Below are 13,486 nucleotides of genomic sequence, written 5' to 3'. Positions count from 1 at the left end.
ACTTTATTAATCCCAATTCCCATACTCCAGCAGCAGCATACTCATAAAAACAATATTAAATTAAAGAGTGATAACAATGCAGGTATACAGACAGACAATAACTTTGTATAATGTTAATGTTTACCCCCCCGAGTGGAATTGAAGAGTCGCATAGTGTGGTGGAGGAACGATCTCCTCAGTCTGTCAGTGGAGCAGGATGGTGACAGCAGTCTGTCGCTGAAGCTGCTCCTCTGTCTGGAGATGATCCTGTTCAGTGGATGCAGTGGATTCTCCATGATTGACAGGAGTCTGCTCAGCGCCCGTCGCTCTGCCACAGATGTCAAACTGTCCAGCTCCATGCCTACAATAGAGCCTGCCTTCCTCACCAGTTTGTCCAGGCGTGAGGTGTCCCTCTTCTTTATGCTGCCTCCCCAGCACACCACCGCGTAGAAGAGGGCACTTACCACAACCATCTGATAGAACATCTGCAGATGTTGAAGGATGCCAGCCTTCTGAGGAAATATAGTCGGCTCTGTCCTCTCTTACACACAACATCAGTATTGGCAGTTCAGTCCAGTTTATCATCCAGCTGCACTCCCAGGTATTTATAGGTCTACACCCTCTGCACACAGTCACCTCTGATGATCACGGGGTCCATGAGGGGCCTGGTCCTCCTAAAATCCACCACCAGCTCCTTGGTTTTGCTGGTGTTCAGGTGTAGGTGGTTTGAGTCGCACCATTTTACAAAGTCCTTGATTAGGTTCCTGTACTCCTCCTCCTGCCCAATCCTGATGCAGCCCACGATAGCAGTGTCGTCAGTGAACTTTTGCACGTGGCAGGACTCCGAGTTGTATTGGAAGTCCGATGGCTGAACAGGACCGGAGAAAGTACAGTCCCCTGCGGCGCTCCTGTGTTGCTGACCACAATGTCAGACCTGCAGTTCCCGAGATGCACATACTGAGGTCTGTCTGTAAGATAGTCCACGATCCATGCCACCAGGTATGAATCTACTCCCATCTCTGTCAGCTTGTCCCTGAGGAGCAGAGGTTGGATGGTGTTGAAGGCGCTAGAGAAGTCCAGAAACATAATTCTTACAGCACCACTGCCTCTGTCCAAGTAGGAGAGGGATCAGTGTAGCATGTAGATGATGGCATCCTCCACTCCCACTTTCTCCTTGTATGCGAACTGCAGAGGGTCAAGGGCGTGGTGGACCTGTGGCTTTAGGTGGTGAAGCAGCAGCCGCTCCATGGTCTTCATCACATGTGACATCAGAGCGACAGGCCGGAAGTCATTCAGCTCACTAGGACGAGATACCTTTGGGACTGGGTTGATGGAAGATGTTTTCCAAAGCCTCGGGACTCTCCCCTGTTCCAGGCTCAGGTTGAAGATGTGCTGTAGAGGACTCCCCAGCTCCAGCGCACAGACCTTCAGTAGTCGTGGCGATACTCCACCTGGACCTGCTGCTTTGCTGGTGTGAAGTCTCCTCAGCTCTCTGCTTATCTGGGCTGCTATAACTGTGGGTGGGGGGGAACTCTCTCCTATGCTGGTATCAGCAGAAGGATAGCTGGAGGGTGCAGTTGTTCATCAGGTTTGCTTTCTCCCATCATCCCATTATCACAGCCATGAACTCCAAACACTCCTACAAAATTTCTAACCGTGAAACCTCTTTGGGTTTGCCTTCACAGTGAGAAAACCTCTTCTCATGACGTGTCTCCTCATCTGGTGGCCACTGGGATTGACTTCTGCTGATAAGAACAGTAAGTGGAGGACGATGTGCTGCTGGCTTAGCTGTTTCTAACTCAGTACATTTACTGGGTCTTGACTTACTCAGCCGTACGTAATTGAGGTTGCAGGTTTGAAATGCGCTGTGAAGTGACGTAGCCAGCAGTTCAGTTCTCACTTTCAGCCTCCTTCTTCATTGTCCACCAAAATGAAAATCACTTGATGTTCCTGATGTAGTCCATCTTGAACGGGGACTCGGCCACACAGCCGCTACATATCATGATCCTCAAGAGACTAACAGACCTACGCTGGCACATTCCCCGTAGATCTGACACCAGACTTGGTGACCTCTACCTACTCTTGGCATGTAGAACGAGAAAAGGCCCTGCATCCTACATAAGCGAGGGGCCTCCATCTGCCCCGTTGTCTGGGTGGCGAACCCGCTCTGTAGATGAGAATTGAGCCTCTGGGCTACTGCATTCAAACTGCTGTCTGGGTGGGGGGGGGTGGGGGGGCGCCAGCTGACTTCAGTTCTGAAGACGTTGGGTTGAATGGACTGTTCGCCTCTTCTCCCCTTGACTCACTTCTTCTCTCCATTTCTTTCATTCCTACAGGTAACTGGTGTTACGGGAGACCAGAATGTGGTGAGTCTTGTCCTCGTACCTTCATACCCGAACACATTCAGATTGAAGGCATAATAGTTCCTCTATCTTTTATTCTAGGACCTCCCAAATTCCATTGCTTTCCTTTTATTAAGTTGGTGGTTGCCAAAGTGGTGAGCATGAAGGAAATTTTGTGGGGGGGCACCTGAAATGAAAACATGTAGTAATGGGGCACAGGAGCATGTGGTGCATCCACAGCACCAATAGTTTCATTCTGCCAGCAGATGGCACTGTTAAGGGTTACCCGCTGCTGCCCAGGGTGGAATAAAATGCAGGTGTAGCCACCAATGCCAGTCTGGTATTCGCTTTTTTGTTATTCAATTTTTGTTAAATCCATACGATAAATAAAATAAATAGTCGTACCATTCTAGTTCACTTGATTCTTGAGTGATTCGCGATTCCCATTCCCCTGACTCTCAGACTGAATCAAACCTGCTGACACCTTTCATGATTTCTCATTCACCTGATTTCTTTGTTGAGACGATCTTTCCTTACGTGTCCTGTTTCTCCTCCTTTTTTGTGCTGTAAAATGTAAACCACTTACACCTTTTTGTTTGTTGTTGTTGTTTTTTTTTTTTCAGATTTCAAAACATGGATGGGAAAGTGTAAAACGGGGTCCAAGCAGTCACCCATCAACCTGGAGAAAGACTCGGCGGTGCGCAACAAATCTCTTACCCCCATTGAGACCGAGGGCTACGATGTTCCTGGCAAGATAACCGGAGTCACAAAGGAGGAAAACACAGGTATGGATGGAGAGTAAACACGAGTAGAGCAAGAGAGCGCAAGGGTGACGGTTTGGTGTGCCCACTGAGGCAGGGCTCGGGCTACTCACCTGCATCATGGCATATGGTTTATTTGCAGGGAAAGTTCTGGGAGATTTAGGACAGGGAAGGTCATCCTGCCTTGAAGGCCTCTGACCTGAATCTACTGAAGGTTTTTGCTGGTCTGCGGAAGACTGGCATGGTAGCTGGCTACTGTTCCAACCAATTCCTGCTATCATTTGGACTCCAATCTTAATTATCAAGCCCCTTGACACCCCTTGACCCACCATTTGATGCTGATTGGTTATTTGATTACAATTAGATTTGGTCTAGTATCAGAATGTAACGCTCACAGAGCAGCCGCTAAACCAAATGCAATACGTTTGCTTTTTTATTAGTTACTAGCTGTATAAGCCCGTGCTGTAAAAAGCCTGGGCTCCTAGAAACCATGGATTATGGAACTTCAATCAATCACATCGGTTATGTATTAGTGTCTCCTTGTTGGTTTCGTTTTGCTGATGTGCTTGCCTCCGTTGTCTATCAGCGGCTAAGCGAGTTTTTCGCTCCTCAGAGGTTTCATTTTGCCAGCGGTTTCACTTTGGCGACAGAGTCACTTTCTTTGTGCTTCACGCTGTAGCCCTGCACTTCCAGGATGGATGGACAGACAGACAGACACACTTCCACGCGTAGACGTTTATATATAAGATTAGCTGTCCCCTCTGGCTCTGCCCGCGTAGCAGTGAAACAGGACAAACTTTAAAAATCAATAACCAAACAGGTATCGCTAGCTAAGCAGAGGCAAGGTACGCTCCAAAACGTGGCCAGACGTTGACCGATTCGAATGGAGGCTTGGCTCACAGCTTCTGGCCCAGATTAGCACCAACAAATCGCTCCTGCAAGTGAGCTGTGATACTTAGCGCTCGGACAGAAGTCGCAAAATCGTCCGGAATGTTCAAGCAAATTAGAGAAAAACCCGATCTAATTCTGTTAAGTAGTTCTGTCATGAAAAGCGCCCATACAGACATCCATCCATCCATCCATCCATCCATTATCCAACCCGCTATATCCTAACTACAGGGTTACGGGGGTCTGCTGGAGCCAATCCCAGCCAACACAGGGTGCAAGGCAGGAAACAAACCCCGGGCAGGGTGCCAGCCCACCGCTGGACATTCAGACAGACGTTGCATTTTATAGAGAGAGAGATGACACATGAGCTATGAACGTGAATTAAAATGCAATGCACTTTTGTCTTGCTTTTTAAATGGACACAACAATTGCGTGCTGTAGTGAAAACCAATCGATTACTTTGGTTGATATTGTGTTGGATTTCAGTGTGTTTTACATGTATTTCATTTTGGCACAGATCATCCTCCATAATTGCATTCCTGAGTCTAACAACTGGATAACCTTTGTCATTTGTCTCTGCATCCCCCCAGTGAAAGTAGAGCTGGGAGAAGGCATTCGCATAAGAGGTGGTGGTCTTGGAGGCGAATATGAAGCAAAATCCATAGTTTTTCGCTGGGGTGGTTTTCATGAAGATGGTGTAGTTGAAGACAACTTTGAAGGCTTGGATGGCTCTGAACACAGCATCAATGGAAAGAAATACCCCATGGAGGTAAAGGGGCCCACTCTTTAAAATAATGGGTCTGGGATGGCACTTTATGGGATTGTGTGGGTTCCTCTTAGAATCCGTACCTGACTAAGAATCGTTTGGTACCGGTTAGGGTTTTCCTATGAAGTTTGGTTCTTCAGGCTTTGAAAAGGTTCCTTATATGCGGACCAAACAGACATTATATAGTACTAGCCGACGCCCGCCATACCATACGGCGGTGTAAGAATAGGTATGGAAACTGATGAGAAAGGAATTCAGTGTTATCAGACATTATATGCTGCTGTGGAGACATGATCAGAATCGGTAGGAGGGCTTCATAGTGGCCATTGTCCAGTTGTCCTGAGTACAGAAGGTAAATGAAGAGTATTTCCAGAATTGTAAATGCAAGGCGGGATGTTGGGGTCATGTTTGAAGTAAATGACAATGGTAGCATGGAGAATCTCGGAAAGAGCTTGAATTTCAGCTTCACCACCATAAACTCCAGATGTTGCCATGCATTGATAGTACTTCTGACTTGTTGTGATACCTCAACTTGCGTTGGAAAGAACAACAGGAAGAACGTCTCCAAATCTGTCCCAATGTGATGCAACGAAATCTACTGCCCTATGTTGTAGTGAGAGTGCATCGCCATCGTCAACCATTTGTGTCAAGAAATAACCCACTGATAGGAACAAGCAGTTGCTGGATCGCGGAATAGAGATGACGTTGTACAAAAACCCGTCGACAGAGAAGATACTGTCGTTCATTTTATAACAAAGGCTTAGGAAACAACCGTCGCAGTATAACGAAAATACGAAGGAGCGAAACCAATGCCAATGGTCGACAGAATACCTTTCTGTAACAGGCTACAGAAAAGACTCCCAGGCGCACACATGGCTGAAGTGAAAGGTCACGCGGTCAGGCTAGATATAGGGCGGTGACGTGACACCAATGGGGTCATGAGAGAGGAGCGGGTAATGTGGTACTCCGAAGGAGGAATAGGAACCGAGAAAAGCGGCGTGGGGGTGTATGGGAGGCCTCAGGCAGCATGGAGAAGGGTTTGGAAGAGCAGGAATAGGACCAGTTTTGAACAGGAAGCAGGACAAACCAGAAGAGAAATATACAGTACTGTGTAAAAGTTTTAGTCAGGTGTGAAAAAATGCTGTAAACAAAGAATGCTTTCCAAAATGGAAGTGTTAATCATTTATTTTCATCAATCAACAAAATGCAGTGAATGAACAAAAGAGAAATCTAAATCAAATCCATATTTGGTGTGACCACCCTTTGCCTTCACAACAGCATCAATTCTTCTAGGTACACTTGCACACAGTTTTTGAAGGAACTTGGCTGGTAGGTTGTTCCAAACATCTTGGAGAACTAACCCCAGATCTTCTGTGGATGTAGGCTTCCTCACATCCTTCTGTCTCTTCATGTAATCCCAGACACACTCGATGATGTTGAGATCAGGGCTCTGTGGGGGCCATACCATCACTTCCAGGACTTCTTGTTCTTCTTTACGCTGAAGATAGTTCTTAATGACTTTGGCTGTATGTTTGGGGTCGTTGTCCTGCTGCAGAATAAATTTGGGGCCAATCATACGCCTCCCTGATGGTACTGCATGATGGATAAGTATCTGCCTGTATTTCTCAGCATTGAGAACACCATTAATCCTGACCAAATCTCCACCTCCATTTGTAGAAATGCAGCCCCAAACGTTCAAGGAACCTCCATCATGCTTCACTGTTGCCTGCAGACACTCATTATTGTACCGCTCTCCAGCCCTTCGACGAACAAACTGCCTTCTGCTACAGCCAAATATTTCAAATTTTGACACATCAGTCCAGAGCACCTGCTGCCATTTTTCTGCACCCCAGTTCCTATGTTTTCGTGCATACTTGAGTTGCTTGGCCTTGTTTTCTTTTTGGCTGCAACTCTTCCATGAAGACCACTTCTGGCCAGACTTCTCCAGACAGTAGATGAGTGTACCTGGGTCCCACTGGTTTCTGCCAGTTCTGAGTTGATGGCACTGCTGGACATCTTCTGATTTCGAAGGGTAATAAGCTTGATGTGTCTTTCATCTGCTGCACTAAGTTTCCTTGGCCCACCACTGTGTCTACGATCCTCAACGTTGCCCATTTCTTTGTACTTCTTCAAAAGAGCTTGAACAGCACATCTTGAAACCCCAGTCTGCTTTGAGATCTTTGTCTGGGAGAGACCTTGCTGATGCAGTAGAACTACCTTGTGTCTTGTTGCTGTGCTCAATCTTGCCATGACATGAAACTGTCTTCCACAACCTCACCTTGGTAGCAGAGTTTGGTTGTTCCTCACCCAGTTTGAAGCTGTTTCTGTTTCAGTTAATGACTGTGTTTCAACCTACGTGTGACATTGATGATCATTAGCACCTGTTTGGTAGAATTGGTTGATCATCACCTGACTAGAATCCTACAAAATCCCTGACTTTGTGCAAGTGCACCTATAAGAATTGATGCTGGTTTGAAGGCAAAAGGTAGGAACACCAAATATTGATTTGATTTAGATTTGTCTTTTGTTCGCTCACTTTGCATTTTGTAAATTGATAACAATAAACAATCATTATTTATATTTCTGAAAGCATTCTTTGTTTACAGCATTGTTTCACACCTGCCTAAAACTTTTGCACAGTACTGTATATAAGAGATAGTAGGCTACCTAGCGGGACATGGAGAGATCATGTGACTGAATGCAGTTAAAAATCAGGAACCCTATTGGTATTTCACGAGTCTGTTGTTTCTTATTCACGGTCCCGTATAGGACCAGTCCTTACTTGATCTTCACGTGGGTGGATAGTTCATCTGGTTCCCCAATGTCATCGCTCTAAAGGAACCACTTTGGCACCTTGATTTTTTTGGATGAGTGCAGGTAGCCAAGGGGAGTTTGCGCTTCTTCACGTTGTAGCAGGGCCACATAGTGTTGTAAATGTCAGTTCTGAGAGCGTCTTGTTTCATTGTCCCATTACAACGTTTGTCACCCTTCTTGATCTTAATTGCACCCCCCTTCCCTTTTTCTCTTCCCTCTCGGTTCACCCACAGATGCAAATTAATCACGTCAAACTCCCCGGTGCTAGCGGCACAACCAAGGACAGAGCGGTCCTTTCCTTCTTCATTCAGGTGAGATTTCCGACGTTCCAAATGCTGTTTGATGCCGTACGGCACTCCGCTGATGGCCGCTCTTTTTCTTCAGAAATCCATGGATAAGCCAAAGCCTGATGATCTTTTCCCCATCTATGACTGCATTGACAATTTAGAAAATGGTAAGTCAGCTCTCCAGGAATTGAAATTTAAGGAAGACCCCCTACCCTTGACCCTGAAAGAGCCCCGGCAGAAATGGTCAAGAATGATCGTGCTGTCTGAGTGGTCTTTGGGGGTTTGGTCAGGGCTTAGGGTCGCGATATTGTCAAGCTCTCACAGTGACCTCCTTCTCTCTGAATCTCTTGTTGTCTCTCAGGACAGAACTGTAAAATGGACAGAAAGACAACGCTCACTGACTTCATGATTGGAGCTAACATGAAACATTACATGCGGTACGAAGGATCAGGCACCACGCCACCCTGCAACGAAAATGTCATCTGGACTGTCTACCTCGTACCCCTTTTCATTCCTGCCAGCTTGGTAAGCAGTATGAAGTTCTGGATGAGTGGGCTTCCAGGATAGATGGCTCTGGAAGGTTGTGTCTCAATCCAGGGGTCCGGGAGGACACTGCAGAAGCAAAGATAAATCGCACCTCTGACTCGGGAACCACCCGGTATGTCTTGTTGGGTTGTCTTCCCTTTGTCTGGATCTCTGAGCGTGTGGGCTGGTGAGGGTCCTGAAAAAAAGCGAGAGCCTGGCCTTTAATGGGCACGGCCATTATCAGGGGGTCTGTTTGTGGAGAGAGTGTCGACCTGGTCGAGAGGTTCACTTACCTCGGCAGTGACTTTCATGTCTCTGGTGACTCTTCCTATGATGTCAGTAGAGAGCATGGGGGGGTCATGATGTCGCTGGAAATAGGGGGTGTGGCGCTCCTGATATCTCAGTTAAAGGACGAAGGTCCAAGTCTTCAGAGTTTGTTTGTGAGACATGGACGCTATCCAGACTGGACTCCTTCATGTGTGTCTCTTGGAGAGTCCTTGGGTGCCACTGGTTGGACTTTGTGTTGCTCACGGAGTCGTGAATGAGTCACATGACCTGCATTGTGAGGGAACGTCAGTTAGGGCACTACGGCCATGTGGCGCGAGTGGCTGGACCAGGCCAAGGGGGATGCCCACATAACACATGGCTGCAGCAAGTAGAGGGTCATTTCTGGTGGGGTGGAACTGGACTGAGTGTGAGCTTACCAACCGCAATCCCAAACTGTTTTGTCGTGTGGTGGGTGCGCGACGTGCTGTACCAGTGCAGGCTCCCCAACCGGACCTGACCTGAATCTGACGTGTCAGACTCCATTCTCGGAGGGCCACAGTGACTACAAGTTCATATCCAAGCCATTTTCTTCATTAGTCGCCAATTCCCACTGCTTATAATTTTATTTAACTTCCTTTTTAAGATTCTGAACGTCTAGTTGTTTTTTTTTTCTCAAGCAGGTTGGTTGTTTGGGACCAAGCGCTGATAGCACATCGCCGTACCCACCACACATCGACCCACCTGAACTGGGCAGCCAAACCCATCAATTCAAAGCGAGCCAACCAGTGATCTCAGGGTCTCAGGCTCAGTTTGTGATTAATCAGAAGTAGCTCAGACATTACAAAGACTTCTCACGGACGGTGACCAGGGACCTCATGTGTAACACAAAAGTCAGGAATTGTTAAATAGGAACCTAAAATAATTACAAGTGTGAACCTTCCATAAGTCCCAGGCAGACTTCTTTCACGTTGGCATTTCAGCGACTCCAGGCGGAGAGACAATGAAGTGAAGAGGAAATCTTCCCTGACGCCTCAGTCACTTTACAATTCACGGACATAGCATCTCAACAGAGGTGTCTCCAGTGTTGGTAAGGACTCCTAATGCATACGCCTGTAGGAAAGATGAAGACGAATTTTAAGTTGCCCACCCAGGGACGCTGATAAATGTAGGAAGTTTTTGTTTTTTGTTTTTGTTCTTTATTTCACTTTTTACAATTTCTTGTATTAGGAATTTGTTAGTTTTCGAATACCCCTTGGGGTCAGAGCGCAGGGTCAGCCATTGTACAGCGAGCACCCCTGGAGAAATTACAGGTTAAGGGCCTTACTCAAGGGCCCAACAGAGTAGGATCTCTTTAGGCAGTGATGGGGATTTGAACTGGCAGCCTTCGGGATACCAGCGCAGATCCTTAGCCTCAGAGATAGCTAGACAGATATATATGAAAGGCACTATATGATAGATAGATAGATAGATAGATAGATAGATAGATAGATAGATAGATAGATAGATAGATAGATAGATAGATATGAAAGGCATTATATGATAGATAGATAGATAGATAGATAGATAGATAGATAGATAGATAGATAGATAGATAGATAGATAGATAGATAGATGTGAAAGGCACTATATGATAGATAGATAGATAGATAGATAGATAGATAGATAGATAGATAGATAGATATGAAAGGCATTATATGATAGATAGATAGATAGATAGATAGATAGATAGATAGATAGATAGATGTGAAAGGCACTATATGATAGATAGATAGATAGATAGATAGATAGATAGATAGATAGATAGATAGATAGATAGATAGATAGAATGATAGATAGATATGAAAGGCATTATATGATAGATAGATAGATAGATAGATAGAGATATGAAAGGCACTATATGATAGATAGATAGATAGATATGAAAGGCACTATATGATAGATAGATAGATAGATATGAAAGGCACTATATGATAGATAGATAGATAGATAGATAGATAGATAGATAGATAGATAGATAGATAGATATGAAAGGCACTATATGATAGATAGATAGATAGATAGATAGATAGATAGATAGATAGATAGATAGATAGATAGATATGAAAGGCACTATATGATAGATAGATAGATAGATAGATAGATAGATAGATAGATATGAAAGGCACTATATGATAGATAGATAGATAGATAGATAGATAGATAGATAGATATGAAAGGCACTATATGATAGATAGATAGATAGATATGAAAGGCACTATATGATAGATAGATAGATAGATAGATAGATAGATAGATAGATAGATAGATAGATATGAAAGGCACTATATGATAGATAGATAGATAGATAGATAGATAGATAGATAGATAGATAGATAGATAGATAGATAGATAGATAGATATGAAAGGCACTATATGATAGATAGATAGATAGATAGATAGATATGAAAGGCACTATATGATAGATAGATAGATAGATAGATAGATAGATATGAAAGGCACTATATGATAGATAGATAGATAGATATGAAAGGCACTATATGATAGATAGATAGATAGATAGATAGATAGATAGATAGATAGATAGATAGATAGATAGATAGATAGATATGAAAGGCACTATATGATAGATAGATAGATAGATAGATAGATAGATAGATAGATAGATATGAAAGGCACTATGATGATAGATAGATAGATAGATAGATAGATAGATAGATAGATAGATAGATAGATAGATAGATAGATAGATAGATAGATAGATAGATAGAGGCACTATGTATTTTTTTTTGTTCTTTATTTTGCCTTATATACAATTTCTTGTATTAGGAATTTGTTAGTTTTCGCATACCCCTTGGGGTCAGAGCGCAGGGTCAGCCATTGTTCAGCACCCCTGGAGCAATTGAAGGTTAAGGGTCTTGCTCAAGGGCCCAGCAGAGTAGGATCTCTTTTGGCAGTGACGGGGATTTGAACTGGCAACCTTCGGGATACCAGCGCAGATCCTTAGCCTCAGAGCCAGGGTGAGATCTCACTCAATTAATGATCAGCTTTGCTTTAGGCCAACGGTTCTCAAACTGTGGGGCGCGCCCCCCTAGTGTAACAAACAAAGGAGCTCGAATGTTGCCATATGTGGTGTAATTTCGCTATTCGTAGGAAAATTTTAAACTTGTAGCGGTGTATCAGCAGCAAAAAATATAGGAATACGTTTTATTAGGGTTTCAAAAAAATGTTAGGGGGACCTTAGGCAATACCGGAAATTAATGAAATAATTCAACAAGGCTCCTCATTTATTGTCCTTCCCTTTTTTCTGTTGCTGGTCTCTGGCCATTGGACTTTGGTCAAGATAACTCAAGCACACCTGTATTAACTCTTTCTGGGCCGACACAGAGGGTTGAGGCGGATGATGACATCCAGGGCTTAATCAGTCGTGAAGGTCGTAGTTGGACTCTCTTTGCTGTGTGTGTGCTGAAGTAGAATTGGGATCAGGAGGTTGATCTTTCGGGATCAGACTTGATGGGATAGGCCCAGGCACAGGAGGAGGTATTTGGAATGGCATGAAGAAGGGGCAGAGGGGTGCAGAATAAACCAGAGGACTCCAGGTTCACGTTTGGGGGGGGGCGTGAGTGAGAGTGCAGGAGGGCACAGACAGAGCTGAGAGAATTGGCCTCCACAGATCTTGATGGAGGGCCGAGTGACCTAACGAGATCAGACATTGAGACCCCCCCCCCCCGTAAGCCAAAGCCATGGACCTTACAGAAATGGGACGAGATCCCACGTGAGTAGGAGACCCCAATGATTTCAAGTGCAGAAATTCGGCGGGGTGAGGCTGTGGGATTGAGCGTTCACGCAGGCGGCGCCCATGATTAAGGTGCCTTAATGCTCCCTGTTGGGTTTTTAATTTTTTTTTTTCTTCTGGGCAGATAAAGAATTTTTCTATCCTCAAAAATGAAGAATTCATAGAGATGAAGAACGTGTACCGGCCAATTCAGCCTCTCAATGGCCGGACGGTTTACCTCTCAGCAGGGAGCTCCATTCCCACCATCTCTGGAGTTGCTCTTGTCGTCTGGGTCTCCATTCTGCACCTCCTCATATATGTCAACTAAAAAGATCATCTGGGGGTGTGGGGGGGCCGTGCGGCCCTTTCCTTCTTTTTATTTTGAGTCTGTTGGACACTGAGGTGCAAACTCCTTGAAGGACCCACAGCTTTCAGACCCTCATGTTAGGGTCGGCTGCACCCTCCTGAAGCCCCAGAGCAGCAACCTAATAATTTGGGGACTCCACACTCGTGGTGGTCTCTTACTGCCTTGTGCTCGGACTCTTTTCATCTGGTTATTGAAACACTTCCTTTGGTCCTCATTCTCCTGAACTTGTTCATCTGCTCCTGGCCTGGTCACTCCATGGTCATGCAGCCTGCGGTGGCTGCTTCATTACTGCAGTCGTTCTTTGTAAACGGTGATGGTGATAGACGTGTTACTTGGTTTGGCCACTAGGAGGCGTGAGTTTGTGATGTTACTCTCCAAGCTGAACGTGACATAATGGCAGCTCCTCATCTCCAAAAATAAACCAGAATTCGGCACTCCAGTCCCAGCGAGCAATCACAGATCAGCAGCTCAGATTGACTCAGACAAACGGACAGACTGCTGGCTGTAGTCATTGAAGATGGAGCTGCACCTAAAATGGAGTAGCAAGAGGGAAACAGAGCTGCACGGAATTGGCAAATGGAAGGTGTTAATAAAGGACTAATCAACCTAGCAGTGAAACGTCCCTTTTGTATAGCGCCTTTCACGTGTGTGCTCTCCTAAAGTGTGCAGACTAAACTCAACAATTGGCAGCAACGTGGTGCTACTCTGCCCTTGTCCA

At 45.1% G+C, this 13,486-nt stretch overlaps 1 protein-coding gene across 1 annotated transcript; it reads left to right on the top strand.

Annotated features, from left to right (window-relative positions):
• Positions 1-1,662: 1,662 nt before the first annotated feature.
• On the top strand, positions 1,663-12,953 carry LOC114662252 (carbonic anhydrase 4-like). The gene is made up of 8 exons (XM_028815644.2): positions 1,663-1,736; positions 2,316-2,345; positions 2,945-3,106; positions 4,561-4,739; positions 7,784-7,861; positions 7,935-8,004; positions 8,199-8,362; positions 12,547-12,953. Exons 1-8 carry the CDS (start codon positions 1,682-1,684, stop codon positions 12,727-12,729), a joined length of 921 nt encoding a protein of 306 aa, XP_028671477.2. The 5' UTR covers positions 1,663-1,681; the 3' UTR covers positions 12,730-12,953.
• Positions 12,954-13,486: the final 533 nt, after the last annotated feature.

Source organism: Erpetoichthys calabaricus, chromosome 12 (assembly GCF_900747795.2).
Source record: "Erpetoichthys calabaricus chromosome 12, fErpCal1.3, whole genome shotgun sequence".
NCBI lineage: Eukaryota > Metazoa > Chordata > Cladistia > Polypteriformes > Polypteridae > Erpetoichthys > Erpetoichthys calabaricus.
This window is presented reverse-complemented; position numbering and strand designations above follow the sequence as displayed.

Coding starts and splice junctions, on each gene's coding strand:
- LOC114662252 (XM_028815644.2), top strand. CDS start 1,682: ATGACGTGTCTCCTCATCTGGTGGCCACTGGGATTGACTTCTGCTGAT. Junction 3,107..4,560: donor CACAAAGGAGGAAAACACAG/GTATGGATGGAG, acceptor GCATCCCCCCAG/TGAAAGTAGAGCTGGGAGAA. Junction 8,005..8,198: donor CATTGACAATTTAGAAAATG/GTAAGTCAGCTC, acceptor GTTGTCTCTCAG/GACAGAACTGTAAAATGGAC.